Below are 19,932 nucleotides of genomic sequence, written 5' to 3'. Positions count from 1 at the left end.
CCCTTTTTATTATACCTGAGAAGTATGAGAAAGGAAGCCACAAATTTGAAGGGCCTTCTAAATACCTTTCGCAAAATGGCGCCACGGGCATGTGGGAACCTTCTGGGGTGCTGAAAACAGTGTGTGTCTGTATCTTAGAGGCAGGGACATGGGCAGATCGCTATGTGAAAATTACCCATCTGCATGGCTAAGATTTGTACACTTAACTGTATATGAGTTCCATCTAAATTTTAAAATAAGAAATTAGCCAGTGACCTAGGGGCAACTAGAGGAGAAGGACTCTTCCAGCTTGGAAAGAGTAAATAAAGGTAGATTGCTTTCCCAAAACCTGCTTTACATCTTGTTTTACATTATGAATTTGCAGTGTGGCTGCAGTTTTTAATGGGTTTCCCTGGCAGGAGAAAATGACTGCAATTCTGGAATCAGAGGGTTAAGGTGGAAGAGGAGGAAGCAACCCATGGCCCAGCAGTCTTATTTAGGGTTTTATTTTCATCTAGTACCACTCCCTTTCCAGTGCTACAGCACACCACAGTGAACTGTCTTTGTATACTGGGGCTGTTTCCATTGAACACACTCAACCGCTACATCCCAAGGGACTAGTACCATGACTGGCATTCCATAAGAACTTGATATATGTTGAATACAACAATTCTTTTTTTTTTTTTTTTTTTTTTGAGACGGAGTCTCGCTCTGTCACCAAGGCTGGAGTGCAGTGGCCCGATCTCAGCTCACTGCAAGCTCCACCTCCCGGGTTCCCGCCATTCTCCTGCCTCAGCCTCCCGGGTAGCTGGGACTACAGGCGCCCGCCACCTCGCCCGGCTAGTTTTTTGTATTTTTTAGTAGAGATGGGGTTTCACCGTGTTAGCCAGGATGGTCTTGATCTCCTGACCTCGTGATCCGCCCGTCTCGGCCTCCCAAAGTGCTGGGATTACAGGCTTGAGCCACCGTGCCCGGCCAACAATTCTTTAAAAAAAAAAAAAAATCTTAGAGCAAGTCAAGTCACTAGAACAGAGAGAGAAAGAGAGGAAATAAAGATTTTAAAACACCTCCAACCATAAAGCAGTGTTCACAAAAGTTGTGACAATTTTAGGGCTAATTTCAATGCCTTTCAATACTCCAGAGTTCTTAGCAAGAAAAATAAAGACCAATTCTTTCTCTTTTTTCCTCCTTGCTCCTTATCTCTTATATTTAATGTAATCATGAGGTGTTTCTTTACAGTCATCCTCTTTGACTTCAGGACAGACATCAACATTACTTATGAATTTTGTCAAATGTGACTCTTCCCACCCAACAGCTTCCCTAAAAAATGAACCTTCCATCGTCCGCTGTAATCTCTTAGCCACAATACTACCTGGAATCCCTTTTGTTCAGGCAGGAGAGAGCTATTATTTCCATTAAGGTGGAAAGGAAATCATATGGAATATGTTCTATTAAAAAGAGAAGGTATCCAGACAGTGATGTATCCTATCTTCCCAGCCTCTGCTCAAAGACGAGGCTGTGGGACTCATTTCTACTGCTCTGGAAGGATAGCCTTGAGGTTTGGTTTTTTTGGTGATCCAGTTTATATCTTTCTATTTTAATGGCAGCCCAGAAAGTAGAGTGTGGCACACAAATCCCCTCTAGCCGGTCTGCTGGGTGACTTCTCAGAAGTCGTGCCAGGCTCTAGGTAAGCCCTACATATCTTTCTGTTGCCTCCTCCTTTCTCTACAGCTTGAGTTCTTTCCATTTAAAATCCTCTTGAGTTCTTACTAAGTTTGTCTCTAGTCAAAAATATTCATGTAAAAGGCTTCAAAGGAAACCACCATTTGGAGAAGGGCTACATGTGCAGAACTAACTTGCACTCGCATTCCAAACTACTTTGGAAGAAAAAAAAAAGTATCAGTAATGCTCTTAAGAGAGTTCCAGTTCCTACTCAGGCCTAGCAGAGAAAAGCAAGGACCATCAGGTGAGTACCTCTTCCTTCCCATATTTCATCTCATTGAAACCTCACAACAACCCATGCAGGAGGCATTATCCCCGTTCTGGAAGGTGAGAAAATGAAAACTCAGATAATTTCAAATAATTTGTGTGAGTTTGCAAAGTTAATAGATGTCATAACTGGGATTTGAAACCAAATGGGTTTAATTCCACCAAATAGGTTTAATTCCAAAGCCCATGATTTTTCCATGCGAGCACACTGCAGGTTCTACTGGGTGGGGGTAAAGGATAACCTTTTCCACACCCCTTCTAGAATCTGCAATACGCATTTCTTAAGTAATGCCTTGGACACCTCTGAGAGCTTTTTGCTTCCTTGACCCTCATGATGAACTGGTAGTTCTCTCCTAAAAGGGTGGCGGTGAAACAGGAAACACAGACGATAGGCGGGCAAATGCCAGCTCTGGCAGCGGAAATGGAAATCTCTTTCTCTGTTCTCTTCTCCTCCTTAGTGGAAAGGACTCTGGGCAATGTTGTGGGAGAGACTGCTAGCAAGTTTCCCCCAGTGTTGACCTTTGCATTCACAGTCAAAAAGCTTTCTGCTTTGCCACAAATATCTAAGTAGCATAGAAATACCTGGGACATTTCAAATATTGTTCCAACAGGGGGTAAATATTAAAGAGTTTGTCAGAGTTGTCTTCTAGAAGTTACCTGGGTATAGCCTAATTTAGCAAGCTGGGTTATTAGTAAGAATCTGTAGTACAATTTTCTATGTGTAGCCTCAATTTCCTCATTTACTAAATAAGGAGGCTGGTTGGTTGATCTTTGAGGCTTCCAGCTCCAAACGTCTAAAACTTCATGTGGCTATTTATGTATGTAATATTTGGTCACCTAAATCACTCCATTTTTTTCTTCTGAAAGGAGTACTATTAGTACCATTAGCAAGCAATCAAATTAATTCCACAATCAAGAGGAATAAATAATCAAAGAGAAATATTGCACTGTGTTCTCCAGGGTAAAATCAGGTAGCAGATGGGGCTGCTGAGTCATCCAAATAGGTTCTGGAAAAGAAGCTGCTGAATCCAGACTGGTAAGTCCCTTGTAGCCAGTGATTTGCGCTCAGAGGAGGTAATAGGACAAAAAAAAAAAAAAAAAAAAAAAAAAAAAAACCGTATGTGCAAAAGGAAGAGCTTCAAAGAAGTCCATAGGGAAGGAATGACTGCGGTGCCATGAGGGTCATTAGTCAAGAGTGTGGTGAGACAGGGAGACGGCAGCTTTCCTGTGCCACAAGAAGATGGGAGTTAGGTGGACATAAGAACTCAGGGCTCACATTTGAGTCCATGCTCTTTCAATGACAGCCACACATACCTGAAAGCAGCCAATCTCCATTAAAAATGTGTGTTCTTTTCCTCAAAGGAGACACGATAGACATCAGAAAGATAAGATTATTTCAGCTACCAAAGTGTATTTGATATCCATCTCTTCCAAGATGCGATATGGGATGGGATGGGTGTGTCCACGTGAGAAAAGTACCTAAGTCTCCAGCACAGCTTTTCATAAAGCAACAAATCCTTCCGAGGAGATTCCACCATCAATGTGGAAGAACTTGTCCAGGCTTGAGCAGACCATCATGTCTCTGCGGTACAGGCTGACATTTAACAATGCTGAATGTGATCTCTTCTTTGAGAAATTCAGAGGCTGTGACTGATTCTGGAATTTCATGTGGACTGGAAGGGAGGTGGCATGGCCTCAAACTTCTATCAAAAAGAAGCTTTTGGAAGAACATCACCGGTTTTGAGCTGGTAAACATCATCCCAGATCAGGAAACGCAGCCAGCAGGGAGCCCCGTGGAATGAGGACATCGGCTGGAGGCCAGTTCTCAGGCAGCAGCTGTCTAAGGCACTCGGTGTTGCAGAGAGGGCAAGATCCTTACTGGGATCCAGGCTCGGAAGTAGGGATGCCAGACTTCCGAGCCTTTGGAGGTGGAGGGGGTGGTGCTTTGGCTTCTCTTCGTGCAGGCAGTGGGGGAGCGAGCTACAGAAGCAGAAACACAAAATTAGAAGCAGGTCTTAGCTTTCTTCCTAATTCTGCCTTCTCCGCCCATTTCTCATATTCTGCTTTAGCTTCTAATTGATCTGAGTTTATCTACACAGGCTTTGCAAAGTGAAATGGAAAACTACACTGATTTGTCCTCGTTTCCCGTGAGCTGATCAGACACACACACACACACACTCTCTCTCTCTCTCTCTCTCTCTCTCTTTCGCTGCTGTATCCCCAACACTTGGGTTCCTGGTGTATAGATAGGAGGCACTTAGAAGTCATTTGCTGAATGAATGAAGGAAACCCATCTAAAGTCATTTCAGAATGACTGTCCTTTACTCAGAAGTAAACTCTTCAAATGTGAAACAGAGGGCTGGGGGCAGGCAGTGGCTCACACCTGTAATCTCAGCACTTTGGAAGGCTGAGGTGGGGGGATCACTCGAGGCCAGGAGTTTGAGATCAGCCTGGGCAATACGGAGAGACTCCATTTCAACAAAAGATTAAAAAATTAGCTGGGCATGGTGGCACATGCCGGTAGTCCCAGCTAACTGAGGGGCCAAGGTGGGAGAATCACTTGAGCCCAGGAGTTCAAGGCTGCAGTGAGCTATGATCGCACTATTGCACTCCAGCCTAGGTGACAGAGCCAGACCCTGCCCCTGCCCCCCTGAAAAGGTGAACTAGAACTCATGGCTTATTTCACAGGTACCCAGGACAAGGTACAGAGAACACCTGCTCTACCTTCATCATCTGCTTGAATGTCTGTCCTTCCCATTGAAAACTTCTCTATCTCCTGTGGTTTCAGGAACGAGCCAAGGATCAAATGCAGTGACAGGTCTATGAGCAAACCTGCCCACTAAAGAGCCGGGAAAACCTGATGCTGCCTTCCCAGGAGTGGCGCTCTCTGGCCACAGTTGCCAGCTGTGATTTCCATACCTCAGTGGAGTTCCTCTGGCTGCCCTCATAGGGCTTGCTTTTGGGGGGAGGTGGAGGTGGGACAGGAGTGGCCGCGATTCCATCTGTCTGCAACGATGGGGAGCCTAGAAATGACACAAAGTGCAGGCGGGCAGAGAGAGGCACTGAGCAAGAAAGCTCATGGAAATGTTGCTGGCACCATAACACCTAAGCCAACCTGGTCAACCAACTTGTGGAAGCCACATTCTGTGGTTTCTGTGGATAGAATGAAGAAGACTTCCCACCCCACATCACACAGGTAATGCCCTCACCAGAAGTTTCAAGAGCTCCACAAGATGTTCTGAAGCAAAAACTTTATTTTATTTTTATTTTTATTTTTTTGAGACTCACTCTGTCGCCTAGGCTGGAGTGCAGTGGCGCGATCTCCGCTCACTGCAAGCTCCGCCTCCCGGGTTCACGCCATTCTCCTGCCTCAGCCTCCTGAGTAACTGGGACTACAGGTGCCCGCCACCACGCCCGGCTAATTTTTTGTATTTTTAGTAGAGACGAGGTTTCACTGTGTTAGCCAGGGTGGTCTCGATCTCCTGACCTCGTGATCCACCCACCTCAGCCTCCCAAAGTGCTGGGATTACAGGCGTGAGCCACCGCGCCTGGCCAAAACTTTATTTTTTGTTCAGGGTTTTACTATTAAGCTGAAGATGAGAACATTTTCCGGAATGTATGGTATTATTCTGTTCTCTGATATAGCTCAAGTGCTTAGGAAAATATTCACTTCATCCCAACTGTAACTGATAATCTCTTAACTCTTGGTTGACAACTGTCTCCCATCTGGCTCTGACAGATTTATCCCTCTCCCATGCCTCTGGACTATGGGTACCCGATTCTTCTCAAGTGTTGTGCACTGCTGGTTTCCCAAGCCAGACTATAAGCAGTAGATGGAATGGGTCTATTTCTTGTCCCTGTTCAGGTCTACCTAACCAATGGTTAGCTTGTAAGTTACTTGTTGTCTGTCTAGTCCTAGTGCAGATCTGCCTCATTTATACCTTCACAATTATAAAACAGACACTAATGCCCTTTGGATCACTATCCAGAAAGGTTTAATGAGTCCTAGTGGCCTCCTTGCCAAACTCCAGTCTAACTGTATAATACACGAATGCTGAATTGAACCAGTTTTACAATGGCTTTACATACATTGTGACTGGTTTAGTTACAAAATGCCCAGGTGCATAAACATGCTCCATTCCCTAGTATAAACACTATAAGGAATACAGGAAAACTTACTTAGGGTCCTGGTGGCTTTGGGAGTGAGTGGAGGTGGGCTCAAGGGCGTTGACTGAGGAGGTGAAGAACCGTGAAATGGTGATAGCCGATTATCCATCAACTGGAGACTCTTTGGCCTTTGTGCTTTTCTGGTTGGGCTCTAGGACCAGAGAGAAAAAGCAAAACATTTTCACGGTGAGGAAGGCTGAGCTCAACAATGCTCTCAACAGCCTTGTCTTCTGAGAAGACACTTGGAAAAGGACTTAACTAAAGGAGCGATTTTTAAGCTTACTACATTGTCATATGATGGGCACCACCCAACAGGCACTGACTAGAACCACTGAACCATAGATTATTTTCTGACTGGCCACAGACTGGATTCTGATCACAGTTGGGCTGCGTCATTTATGTGGGACATAAGCCATCCTGATTCTCAGGAAAAGGTGCTCTTGCCACATTTAACAACTTGATGTGGTTTATGGAAGGGAAAGTACCTTTTAAAAAACTTAAAGAAGAGAAATGACAATGTTTGCATTGACTCAGGGGACAGAGTGGCGAGAACCACAGCTCTAAGCATCAACCCATATGTTTACATTGTAGGTACAAGATCTTCACCAATGTTGATCTATAGACTCGAATTTCTCAGTATGGGCTTTCCTTACCACAATCTGCCATCTGACACTAACCCAGGCTACTGAGTCCTAAGACAAGGTGCATGCCAGCTTCAATCTGGGAGGGGATGGTGATGTGCCTGGGTACAGGGGAGGTGGGGCAAGCCTCCAGAGATTTCTTTTTGTCTTTTTTGTTTTTTACCATCAGATCAGGTTCTGGTGCTTTCTCTGCAATGACCTGGGACTTGCTCAGACTCCAGTCTTTTCTCTTAAACTTGCTGATCCGGTTCTCGCTGTTCTCCTCTCTGAGGGACAAATCTTCAACTCTGGCACCTGACGAGGCCCTGCGCTCCAAAAGTGGCTCCAGGATCGAGCTATTGGCCAGGAACAAGGACAAACATCACAAACACTGATCACCTTGCAATCAAAATTCACTATGAAAGTACCAGCAGTTATGACTCTTTAGCCTACTTTTTTTCTTTTTTTTTTTTTTTGAGACAGGGTCTTTCTCCCATCATTCAGGCTGGAGTGCAGTGGTGCAATCACAGCTCACTATAACCTTGACTTCTGAGTAGCTGGGGCTACAGGTGTGTACCACCATGCCTGGCTAAATTTTGTGTTTTTTTAGTAGGGATGGGGTTTCACCATGTTGGCCAGGCTGATCTCAAACTCCTGGGCTCAAGTGATCCTTCTACCTCGGCCCTCCCAAAGTGCTAAGGCTAGAGGCATGAGCCACCATGCCTGGCCTCCTCAACCTACTCTTGACCTATGACTTCACTCTCAGATTCTAAATCTAAATTTTCAATTACAACCGAACAAACATCTCAAGGTGTTAATCCACAGAAACGAGACCATCAGGTGACTGGACGAAAATATGAGTGAGTATGTTATCCCAGGAAGAGAAGATATTAATTCAATGTATAGGCAAAGACAGAATGTTTAAGATATTCAACAGGCAGTTTTATGTAGTGGGTAACAGCACAACTCTGGAGCCAGATAGCCTGTGTTCAAATCCTACCCACAAACTACATACTACTAGAATGTAGTAATCTAAATCCCAGCACTTCTAAGAATGCATGCTAATAGGAAAGCTACATATACAAATATGTTTGCTACAGTTTTTAATAAAAATATATTTTATACTGATACAAGTTACATATTTTTGTATTAAAATATATAATGAAGTTTTATGGTTAATTGTTTAGAAAGAAGGATGCAGCTTAAATATTCTATAGTAGGAGAAGAATTAATCATGGCACATTTGTATGATGCAATGTCTATTGCCATAAAAAATGATGGTAAAAACTGACAATAAAGATGACACGGCCGGGCATGGTGGCTCACGCCTGTAATCCCACCACTTTGAGAGGCCGAGGTGGGCAGATCATGAGGTCAGGAGTTCAAGACGAGTCTGGCCAATATGGTGAAACTCCTCTACCAAAAATACAAAAATTCACCAGGCATGGTGGTGGGTGCCTGTAGTCCCAGCTACTCGGGAGGCTGAGGCAGGAGAATCGCTTGAACCCAGGAGGCAGAGGTTGCAGTGAGCCGAGATTGCACCACAGCACTCCAGCCTGGGCAACAGAGTCTCGGAGTCTCCGTCTCAAAAAAAATACATACATAAATAAAGATTACACAGCAACATGAAAAGTGCTTATAATAATAAGATGAGAAGGAACAGCAAAGTACCAAACTATATCTATGCTATAATTGGAGCTATGTAAAGATATCTATTTCAATGGAAAAGGATGTATAATTTAAGAGATACTACGTATTTGATTTCCAGGTAGGGTAGCATTCAGGAAGGTTATTTTTAAGATGTAATTATTGTATTATGGAATTAAACATTTGTGAAAAAATGGTGAGTCAACTGATAACTTACAGTCAACACTATTTTAAATACTTAATGATGTATAAATATTCATCACCTATATTAAATTAAGCAGTAGGCCACACAATGACAGATGCAATGCTTTTCCACTTGTATAAAAAATAAACATACTTTTTTTGGTATTATATCACTGAACTTTAACAGTGGTTATCTTTGAGTGATAAAGTAATAAAGCATTGTTTTCTTTTAAAAGTTTCCAGTACTTGGCCAGGCACTGTGGCTCACGCCTGTAATCCCAGCACTTTGGGAGGCCAAGGTGGATGGATCACAAGGTCAGGAGATAGAGACCATCCTGGCTAACAGGGTGAAACCCTGTCTCTACTAAAAATACAAAACATTAGCCAGGCGTGGTGGCGGGCGCCTGTAGTCCCAGCTACTCGGGAAGCTGAGGCAGGAGAATGGCGTAAATAAACCTGGGAGGCGGAGCTTGCGGTGAAGGGAGATCGCGCCACTGCACTCCAGCCTGGGTGACAGAGCAAGACTCCGTCTCAAAAAAATAAATAAATAAATAAAAATAAAGAAAAGTTTCCAGTACTTTAGCAATATATTATTTAAAAATAGTAATCTTAGCAGAAAGAACATGACAAATATTTTAAATTTGAACATATGGAAAGGCATTTTATGTTTTTGGCAAGGCAGCCTCAGCATCAAAAAGCCATCAGTCTTCCTAAAGTTAGTCCATACATGTAACATGATCCTAATAAAAATAGCAACAGGATTCTAGACAAGTTAATCCAACAGTGATCAATGAGCGACACTAGCCAGATTAAATTCTGAAAAGGAGTATTAGGAAATAAAAAATGTTTTCTATCTATAATAATTAAGATTGCATAGTACTGATACATGAGTAGACAGGTAAATCCAAGAAATAGAAAAAAAGAAAGTCCACAGACTAAAGAGTATGTGGAAATTTGATTTTTTATAAGATTGACATTTCAAAAAAAATGACGTGTTCACTAAATGTTATAAGAAGAATTGAGTAGCCATTCAGAAATAAAAATGTTGGCTCCATATCTAACATCTTATATTAGAATAAATTCTAAAGGATTACAGACAAAATTGTGAATAATGAAACCCTAAAAGTCAATGAAAAAAACAGTACCTTTTTTTGTTATCTTAGAGTGGGAAAGGCCTTTAACTGTGAAATAAAATCCAGAAGCCATAAAATAAAAGATTGATTATATGACTACATAAAAAAATCAGTGAGACTCAATAAAAAATTAGAAGCAACAAATTAGAAGTCAGAAGATAAAGGAGAAATTGGGAGAAAACATTTCAACTCATTTCACAGACAAAGGGCCAACAATTCAACAGAAAAAAGTATTTGACCACAGGTCACAGAAAATAAAACATAAACAAATGAAAAGATGTTCAACTTCAGGCAAAATGAGAAATAAACAAAAACCAAAAAACAAACAAAACACTATACAATAAAATATTTTCCACCTATCAGATTGGTAAAATTTAAAAAGACTAAGAGTACAGTTTGGTAGTTAGGGTATAAGTAACTAGGCATTCCTGTGTGTTGCTGGTGGGAGTGTAAACTGGTATAATCTTTATGGAAGTCAGTTTAGGAATAATTTTCAAAATTACAAATATACATCTTTGACAGAGCAATTTCACATATGGGATTTTTCCCATATTGATATAGTTGTATATGTACAAAATAACTTGTGTTTAAGGTTATTCATTGTCACACTGAAGGAAGAGTAGTAAGACTGAAAGCAACTGAATGACCACCAGTAAGCACTGGTAGAAATATACAGGTTGAATATCCCTAATCCCAAAATCCAAAATCCAAAATGCTCCAAAATGTGACACATTTGAATGCTGACATGACGCTCAAAGGAGATGGTTACTGGAACTTTTCAGATTTGGGGTTTTTGGATTAGGGATGCTGAACTGGTATAACGCAAATATCCAAAAACACTAAAACCTTCCGAAATTCAAAACACTTCTGGCCCCAAGCATTCTGGATGAGGAATACTCAATCTGTATCATGCCACATACATACAATGAGATACATCTATAGCTACAGAAAGCATAAAGAGGGGACTTTTTATGTTCTGAAATGGAATTGAGTTTCAAGATATAATAGTCAATGAAAAAAGCAAAGTAAATTCTACCATTCATATAAAAAAAGTGTGGGGAAGAAGATATAATTAGGCAGTGTTTGTGAACCTATAAAGAGTGGCCATGGGGGTACCAAGAACCTGAATGTTAGTATCATTTGGCTCTGTGGGTGGGGGTACTGCAGGGATTCTACTGGAGTGAGAAGTCTGGGAATAAAGGGAGATTTTTTGTGATATATCGTTTGGTACTTTTGGAATTTCATGTCATGTGATTATAAAACCTATTCATAATATAAAAATTTATTTTTTAAAATGGAAATGATGAAAAAATAGGTACTGACTATAGGTATGTAATAGTGTGGTATTGTGGGTGATTTTTTTTTGTCATTTTTCATTTTTAGTAACTGTTGGTATTATTTTGCTAATCATGATATTCCTCAGGAGGAAGACAATGAGAATGACCCAAAGGCTATTGTTCTCAAAGGAGTGATGCGTGGCTAAAGGCAAAATCATTAAGGCGTTACCCCACCCTCCCTGCAGATGAAAGATCAAACCCTTACCCATCAGATCCCGGTCTGGAAGGAGCATTGTCAGATGAGTTTGAAGAGGCGGAAACCACAGAGGACGTGACTGAGGTGATGGACAGCCTCCGCAGAGTGGAAGACATGATGTAGGGCAGCACAATAGACCCCGTGCGGCTTTGCTTCCTCTCCCTCAAGTTGGGTGGCTGAAAACATATGACTCCACATGGTTAGCGGGCCTGGAATCCAGCCCCTGTGAACTTGCACAGCTGCCCTGTTGGCTTGTGGCTAACCAGTACCCATCCGTATTGGCTGGCACCCCATTCTGATTGGTTGGTGCCTGTGCTGCCTCTATTGTTAAATATTGCACATACCGATATTGTTAGCTATAGGTACAACTTAGATTAAACCTCCCTGATTCTAAGACTAGAGACAAAGTTGTCATAATTTTCTGCTACCTACATGAGAAAGGAAAAAATTAAGATGTGCCTCACACTCTCCAATAAATAGCAAAACCTTCCGTCTGCTTCCCCAGCTTAGCTTCTTTCAGTCTTTTAAAACATGGAATATTGGGGTAAAATTTTTAGATTGACACTGTAGATGTGCAGCTTAACCTGGTGAATCCTACATTCTCTAGAAATGTCACCAGTAGGATTACCCCCAGATGCCACCATATGAAACTGACTCACTAATACTGGCCTAATTCTAACAATGACTAAGCTCATTAAATCCAAGACATAGTCTTTGCTGTCTAGGAATGTGTGTGCAAAAGACAAACGCTCCTAGAAAAACTCTTAAGTAGTAGCAGGTTAGGAGGCACAATCTTAGGAAGATGGCAGGACTGAACACTTAATGGCTGAAAGACACGGTCAAAAAGACCCTGGAGGAAACTGTACTGAAGGTGGGCAGACAGGAATGGGGGAGAAAAGAACATGAAAAGAAACTCAGAGCTTTGGTTTGAGGAAATAATGTGAAAATAAGGGGTTTAAGAATAAGACCATTAAAGGGCTGGGTATGCTGGCTCACACCTGTAATCCTGGCATTTTGGGAGGCTGAGGCAGGAGAATCGCTTGAGTCCAGGAGTTGGAGGCCAGCCTGGGCAACATAGCGAGACCTTATCTCTACAAAAAAGTTTTTAAAATTAGCTGGGTGTGGGCTGGGCACAGTGGCTCACACCTGTAATCCCAGCACTTTGGGAGGCCGAGGCATGCAGATCACGAGGTCAGGAGATCGAGACCATCCTGGCTAACACGGTGAAACCCCATCTCTACTAAAAATACAAAAAATTAGCCAGGCATGGGGACGGGCACCTGTAGTCTCAGCTACTCGGGAGGCTGAGGCAGGAGAATGGTGTGAACCTGGGAGGCGGAGCTTGCAGTGAGCTGAGATCGTGCCACTGCACTCCAGCCTAGGCGACAGAGCCAGACTCCGTCTCAAAATAAATAAATAAATAAAAAATTAAAGATAATTAGCTGGCTGTGGTGGAGCACACCTGTAGTTCCAGCTACTCAGGAGGCTGAGATAGGAGGATGGCTTGAGCCTGGGAAGTCAAGGCTGCAGTGAGCTGTGATCATGCACTGCACTTCAGCCTGGGTGACAAAGAGAGATCCTGTCTCAAAAAGAAAAACAAAACAAAAAGAATAAGACCATTAAAGAGAACAGGATGAATTCAAAGAAAAAAATGCAGATAAGTACAGCTAGAATGTATTACACCATCACCTGCTGGAGAGAAAAGGTTAGTACATGCACTATCCACTGAACTGCTCAGGAGGAGAAAAGAAAATTGTAGCTGTGAGGAACTCATCAAAAACAATTATGAAAGCAGCTACATACATATGAAATGTAATTCACAATTCTTTCTTCCCTTCAAAGGCGGGAAAACTGTACACTTTTCATCAAAATAGATACTATTTCTAAGATTAGGAAAAAATATAAGAATTTGGCCAGACAGGACAAGACTAACCAGTGTCTAGGACTCAGAAAACTTTGGGTTATTTTGTTTTTTGTTTGTTTGTTTGTTTGTTTTGAGATAGAGTCTCACTCTGTCGCCCAGGTTGGAGTGTACTACTGTGATCTCGGCTCACTGAAATCTCCCCCTCCTGGGTACAAGCAATTATCTTGTGTCAGCCTCCTGAGTAGCTGGGACTACAGGCGCCCGCCATTACGCCCAGCTAATTTTTTTTTTTTTTTTTTTTTAGTAGAGATGGGGTTTCACCATGTTGGCCAGGCTGGTCTCGAACTCCTGACCGCAAGTGATCAGCCCTCCTTGGCCTCCCAAAGTGCTGGGATTACAGCCGTGAGCCACTGCACCTGGCCTGATTTCTAGTACAGTGGTTCTCAAAGTGTTGTCCCCAGACCAGCGGCATCAATATCACCTGGGAACTTCTTAGAATTAGAAATACTTGGGCCCCACCCCCAGATCTATGGAATCAAAAACTCCGGGGTTATGATGTCTCAGCCATCTGCATTTTCACAATCCCTCTGGGTGGTTCTGATAGTTGTTCAAGTTGGAGAACCTCTGTCCAGCACAAGGACTGTTCAAGGTCACCAAGAGGGGAACACGCTCTCTCCCACCAGCCCCACTATTTCCATGTCATAGCTGAGGTATTACAACTCATTTGGCATCTGAAAAACGAATCAGTGTCATAAAAGGTCACAGAGCCTAGGAAAAGGCGTGAAGGCCACTTAGATCCTGCTTACCAGTGTTATAACCCCATAGTGCTTTTCTACTTTCTCCTTGAGTTCCCGGAAGCAAGAAGACAACCGCTCATGCAGCGGCTTCAGCTGCTCTGTCAGTTTCTCCCCATGGATGCGGATCCCTTCCGTTAGCAGAGGCATCTGGAAAAAAGGGCAAAAAAGGAGTGAAACGTGCCTCAGGAAGAGGGATCGTTTTCATTTGGTTGGGGAAGGCGGGGAAGGGAGGGATGGGGTGGAAAGGTAAACTGGTAGACATAGTACTGGACAACAGGAAGGCCACTTCTCAGTGTAGGGCTTGTGGACTGGATGGACTTTGGTCAATGATGTGAGAAAATGTGCATACCAAGAATACAGGTTAGCCCTAAATTGGGGAAGGGCTGTGGGATGAGGCAAATCTAACAGAGCCCTGGGGCACTTCCGTGGATGAGCAACTGAGAGGTTTAAGTCTTAGACCGAATTTGGTAGTGATGTTTTCTACCGCTGCCCACTGAAGTCTTGAGAGAAAAAAAATGAGGCCTGCATCTCTTAGCTGGAAATGTATGCCAGGAAACCAACGGTTTTTTGTTTTTTTTTTTTTGAGATGGAGTCTCGCTCTGTTGCCCATGCTGGAGTGCTGTGGCGTGATCTCGGCTCACTGCAACCTCTGCCTCCTGGGTTCAAACGACTCTCCTGCCTCAGCCTCCCGAGTAGCTGGGATTACAGGCATGTACCACCGTGCCTGGCTAATTTTGTATTTTTAGTAGAGATGGGGTTTCACCATGTTGGCCAGGTTGGTCTGAAATTCCTGACCTCAGGTGATCCACCCACTTCGGCCTCCCAAAGTGCTGGGATTACAGGCATGAGCCACTGTGCCCGACCCCAACTGATGAACTCTGATCTCAGCTTTAAGAGGGCTCCGTCAACCCTGGGCAGTTTAACTGCCGGCCAAGGAAACAAATACATAGATAGGTGGTGGTTCCATAAGGGTTAAAAAAGAAAGAAAAGTAACCCTGAGTGGGCTTGTAGACTTAAGCCCTGGAGAATAAAGGGTGTCCTACACTGTGCCCTCCCCAGGAGTGTAGAGGAAAGATGTCCTATACCTGTAATGCTATTAGTCGCTTTAGCAGCTCAACCTTCTCCTGGTCTTCAGGATGCTCCTGTAAGTACTTTTCTGTAAAGAAAGCCTAAAAGCAGAACATATGCAAGTATTAGTTAGAACACACTCCTATCTGTGCAGGAAAGCCTGGAAGGGTGAAGCATGTATCCTGTGCTCAAGAACCAGGTGTGTCTAACTAAAAATGCATCCCTTTCCTGGGATAGCACTTACACTATGTTGGGCAATGCAAAAAAGTATGTGCTATTGTGTGGTCTTTCCTTTATTAGCAAATTCTTAGCAAGACTACATTCTTGACAGTCACCAGCCCACCACACATACACACACACACACACACACACACACACACACCAAATAATCATCATCAACAAAGCAAAATGTCATTCATTAAAATAACTTTCCCAAAGAACAAAGCAAAGGCGAAATGGCAATATCTCAAGGCTAACCATTAAATTAAGTGCACAGATATTATAAGGGAAAGAGTAAAAAGTTTAAAAACAGGAGATGGAGGTGATAGGTTTTCTGCTCGTCCTGTGATATTGGCTATATCACGCTTTTTTCCTACATTAAGTGAAAGTTAGTATCTGCACTTTGTTACTAATCCCCTATCCTAAATGCTATTTTAAAAAGAAAGTGAGATATAGATGTGAAGACATTTCAAAAATATTAAATTCTGGTTGCCCTTATTATTACATATCAGCACCATGCTTATCAGTAAACACTCATGACCCCCCAGCTAAGTCCCTGTAACAGGTAAATAAGACCCAAACTTAAATTCCAAACACAGGCCTTATATAGGGTACTGTTTTAAAGATAGAATTCATCAGGAAAGAGAAACAGAAGTTCGCATCAAACGTTTCCGACAGGGTCGAAAATAGGAGTGACATCTTTTCTTCCCAGACCTTCACATTCATTTCTGAAAGTGCTTTCAAAGACCAGCCTTCAGATTCCCCTTCAGTCTTCTGCTTTAATGCCATGAAAACCAAACCCCCCATTACATAAAACCAGGAGCTCCTGGAACTACAGGACAGACTTACAAAAGTGAACGGCCTTTTTTGGTGCCAAAGTATGCACAAAGCCTACCTTGCGAGCAGACATCAAGGGTTGACTTATGCCCCCCCAAACTTCCTATGTTGAAGTCCTAATGCCTGGTACCTCAGAATGTGACCCTATTTGGAAGCAGGGCTGTTGCAGATTTAATGAGTTAAGAGGAGGTCATACATACTGGAGTAGGATGGGCCCTTAAGCCCGTATGACTGATGTCCTTATAAAAAGGGGAAATTCGGAGACAGAAGTGCAAACACTGGGAGAACACTATGTGAAGAGATGCAAGAAGATGGCCATCGACAAGCCACGGAGGAGCAGCCTCAAGTCACGGAGCACCAAGAAGACACCAGAAGCCAGGAAGAGAGACATGGAACGTTCTTTCACACATCCTTGCAAGGAACCAATGCTGTGACACCTTGATTTCAGACTTCTTGCTCATGGAACAGTGAAACAAGAAGTTTTTGTTGTTTCAAGCCACCCAGTTTGGAGAACTTTGTTACAGCAGCCCTAGCAAACTAATACAACAGTGAATATGAATATATGTGGAACAATTACCACAAAAAGAAGCATGACAATATAATACATTAGCAAAACAGCTCGTTCTAGCCAGGATCGTATTTACAGGGACTGTCAGCATAAATGAAAAAGGAGTATTTTACTTAAGTTTTCACTGACTTTTACCTTTCAAATACAAGCACTTGAAATTTTTGAAAGTTATAACAATTTTTTTTTTGGCTAAATGGTAGAACACATGGAAGTTCCCGAAGTATTGGTCAGATCAGGGAACACTGGAGCAGAGTGCCCTGAAATTCATTTTTCTAGCAGAGTTCTGCCTCAGAACAGAAAGGTGAGATAAATTACAGCACACAGCTCCTGTGCTCTTATCACTTTGGCAATGAATAAAGAGCTGGATTAGAATAGTTCACCTACATCAAACATGTAATGATGGGCTTCTCAACTGATTGCAGTACATCATGGTGATTAACGAGTTTACTTTTTTCTTACTTTTAGAAATGTGCAGTCATACATATTAACTAAATGAATACATTAGTATTTTAAGCCAAAGGTCCTGAAATGTATGTACACATGTATGTATTTATCCTTGCTTTTCGTTCATTTTAATTAGAACACCGTTACACTGGAAAAACTTCATATGACATTACGTATCATTCACAGATATTGGCGTATATAAATCTGTGATGGGGGTATTCTGTAAAAATTAACACTTGGAAAAAATACACGAAGATTAGTACCAATGAGTACATATGAAAAAGTACACACTGAAAGCATCAGAGTATTTAAAAAGTAGTGTATATTAGATCCTATTTTCATATGGACTGCCATTGTAACACTGGATATTATTACAGCTCCTAACATGGACAAACTAGAATTTGTCTCTGGTGTTGAGCCTTTCCCAGCTGCTGAATATAATAAGGCTAGAGACGGCTGAGAGGCTGAGAAAAAGGACAAGAAAGAAGATGATTATAGTGGCAGCCACAGAGCATAGACGTCACCATCCGTGAAGAACATTCCAATTACACCGTCTGCTCCAAGGAGGCAGGAGGAGGCAGGAAGAAAACCAACACTGGTGAAGCCTCAACTCTATGCCAAGCACTGTCTGACGTTTCTTCTATACAGGAGGTCTCCCTTAATCTTCCCATCCATCCTGTGATCTATCTTGTAAGTCAGGTATTTTTCTTTTCTTTTCTTTTCTTTTCTTTTTTTTTTTTTTTTTTTTTTAAGATAGAGTGTTGTTCTGTCGCCCAGGCTTGGAGTTCAGCGGTGCAATCTTGGTTCACTGCAGCCTTTGCCTCCCGGGTTCAAGCAATTCTCATGCCTCAGCCTCTCCAGTACCTGAGATTACAGGCGCCCGCCATGATGCCCAGTTAATTTTTTAAAATATTTTTATTAGAGACAGGGTTTCGCCAAGTTTGCCAGGCTGGTCTTGATCTCCTGGCCTCAGGTGATTCTCCTGCCTCGGCTTCCCAAAGTGCTGGGATTACAGGGAGCCAATGTGCCTGGCCAAGTTAGGCATTCTTCTCACTTTGCAGATATACGGAGCTCAGAGAGGTGAAGCATGTTGCCAGGAGCACACAGTGGCCAATGGGAAGCCAGAATTGAGTCCTGGGAGCAACTAAGTGCAAAGTTCCTGCTCTTCCCAGGACACACACACACACACACACACGGACACACACACAGACACAAGAGTGCCACACAGTTAATGTCGCTCACCCTTCCCCTCTGGCTCCTTTAATTTCTACCCACTCTCCAGGCGGCTCCACAGGGGTGTCCTTGCCAAATGGTGATTTAGATCCAAATAGTTTATATTCAAAAAATATTTAGCCACTGAAAACATACCACAGCAATGAAAAATTCTGCCACCATTAATTATACTTAACATACACTGAATCCATGATGTGTATTTTAAATGCTGTTACATCCTAAACCTTTAATGCCATGGATTAAATTGTGCTGAGTACTGCTTTCATGTCTCAACTAAGAATATTTAGTTGAACTAATTTAATTGTAGAGTCAGGGCCATCAGTTGTCCATACAACCTCTGGCACACCAAGTCAGGCGGGGGTCCTAGAAGGTAATTCTGCCGCCCAGGCTGGAGTGCAATGGCCCAATCTCAGCTTACTGCAACCTTTGCCTCCAGGGTTAAAAGTGATTCTCGTGCCTCAGCCTCCTAAGCAGCTCGGACTACAGACGTGCACCACCATGCCTGGCTAATTTTTGTATTTTTGGTAGAGACGGGGTTTCACCATGTTGGCCAAGATGGTCTTGAGCTCCTGACCTCAAGTGATCCACTCACCTCGGCCTCCCTAAGTCCTGGGATTACAGGTGTGAACCACTGGGTCCGGCCCCTAGAAGCTAATTCTAAAGAGAGTGTGGCTCTGCCATCCCCAGAGATGCTGCTCCATTTCCAGTGCATCCTGGGTTCCGGGGTCCACCCACTGGTGTGTATAACCCTCAGGGGAGACAGAATAACAGGTGCTTTGACCAGAGGCATGTTGGTTTTTTTTCTGTGATGCTTTACTAGGCAATGTACCATACCAGCTGGGTTGCAGACAGTCTCTAAGAAGTCAGGGACAATCGTTTCATTCAGTTTACTTGCCAGAAGGGAAAGTGAACATTTCTTAGAGCAGCTGTAGGAAATGAATTTGTCAGTGGCAGATGGCACAGAGGAAGGCACACAGACACCCAGGTCTGTGAATCCCTAGGGGGTTCTGGGACCAAGCGAACCTTTTCATAGTTGGAGAAGCCCCCCATGACAGCCGGGTCCACGATGCCACTGAGCAGCATGGAGAGGGGGTGCACAGAGAGGGACCGGTCCCAGGCGTGCTGTTGAACACAGTTGCTGATCCTCTCATTGGTCAGCTCCATGGTTTCGATGGCATTCTCCAGAGGACTGATCTCCTCCTGAGTGACAGAGCACATGGGAGAAAAAGGACACTTGTCAGCTCCAACTAAAGAGTGAAAAAAGTTTAACTCTTCCCTTGAAGAGGTATAAAATATCCACAAGCTACAGAAAAGGGAAGATTTGCTTGTCAAGGTTAGTCTTATAGCAGGGGTCCCAAAACCCCAGGCCAGTATCCATCCGTGGCCTATTAGGAAACAGGCCACACAACTGGAGGTCAGCAGCAGGTAAGTGAGGGAAACTCATCTGTATTTCCAGCCATTCCCCATCACTCACATTACAACCTGAGTTCCGCCTGCTGTCAGATCAGTGGTGGTATTAGATTTTCATAGCAGTGCAAACTCTATCATGAACTGCACATGCGAGGGCTCTAACTAGGCTGCACCCATCTTATGAGAATCTAATGCCTGATGATCTGTCACTGTCTCCCATCACCTCTAGAAGGGACTCTCT

The 19,932-nt window shown here is 43.0% G+C and overlaps 1 protein-coding gene across 1 annotated transcript in view; it reads right to left on the bottom strand.

Moving 5' to 3' along the window:
- Positions 1-2,049: 2,049 nt before the first annotated feature.
- DOCK5 (dedicator of cytokinesis 5) overlaps positions 2,050-19,932 on the bottom strand; it is a 233,633-nt gene continuing 215,750 nt past the window's right edge. The window contains exons 45-52 of the mRNA XM_025394592.1: positions 19,305-19,481; positions 14,998-15,081; positions 13,922-14,059; positions 11,261-11,427; positions 6,940-7,111; positions 6,148-6,286; positions 4,888-4,991; positions 2,050-3,948 (exon numbers count right to left, since the gene is read on the bottom strand). Coding sequence (XP_025250377.1) covers positions 3,844-3,948; positions 4,888-4,991; positions 6,148-6,286; positions 6,940-7,111; positions 11,261-11,427; positions 13,922-14,059; positions 14,998-15,081; positions 19,305-19,481 — 1,086 coding nt within the window. The 3' untranslated portion in view covers positions 2,050-3,843. The remainder of the gene's footprint in view (positions 3,949-4,887; positions 4,992-6,147; positions 6,287-6,939; positions 7,112-11,260; positions 11,428-13,921; positions 14,060-14,997; positions 15,082-19,304; positions 19,482-19,932) is intronic.

The sequence above is a fragment of the Theropithecus gelada genome, chromosome 8 (assembly GCF_003255815.1).
Source record: "Theropithecus gelada isolate Dixy chromosome 8, Tgel_1.0, whole genome shotgun sequence".
Classification (NCBI taxonomy): domain Eukaryota; kingdom Metazoa; phylum Chordata; class Mammalia; order Primates; family Cercopithecidae; genus Theropithecus; species Theropithecus gelada.
The sequence above is the reverse complement of the archived record's forward strand: the minus strand, read 5'-3'. Positions and strand labels throughout refer to the sequence as shown.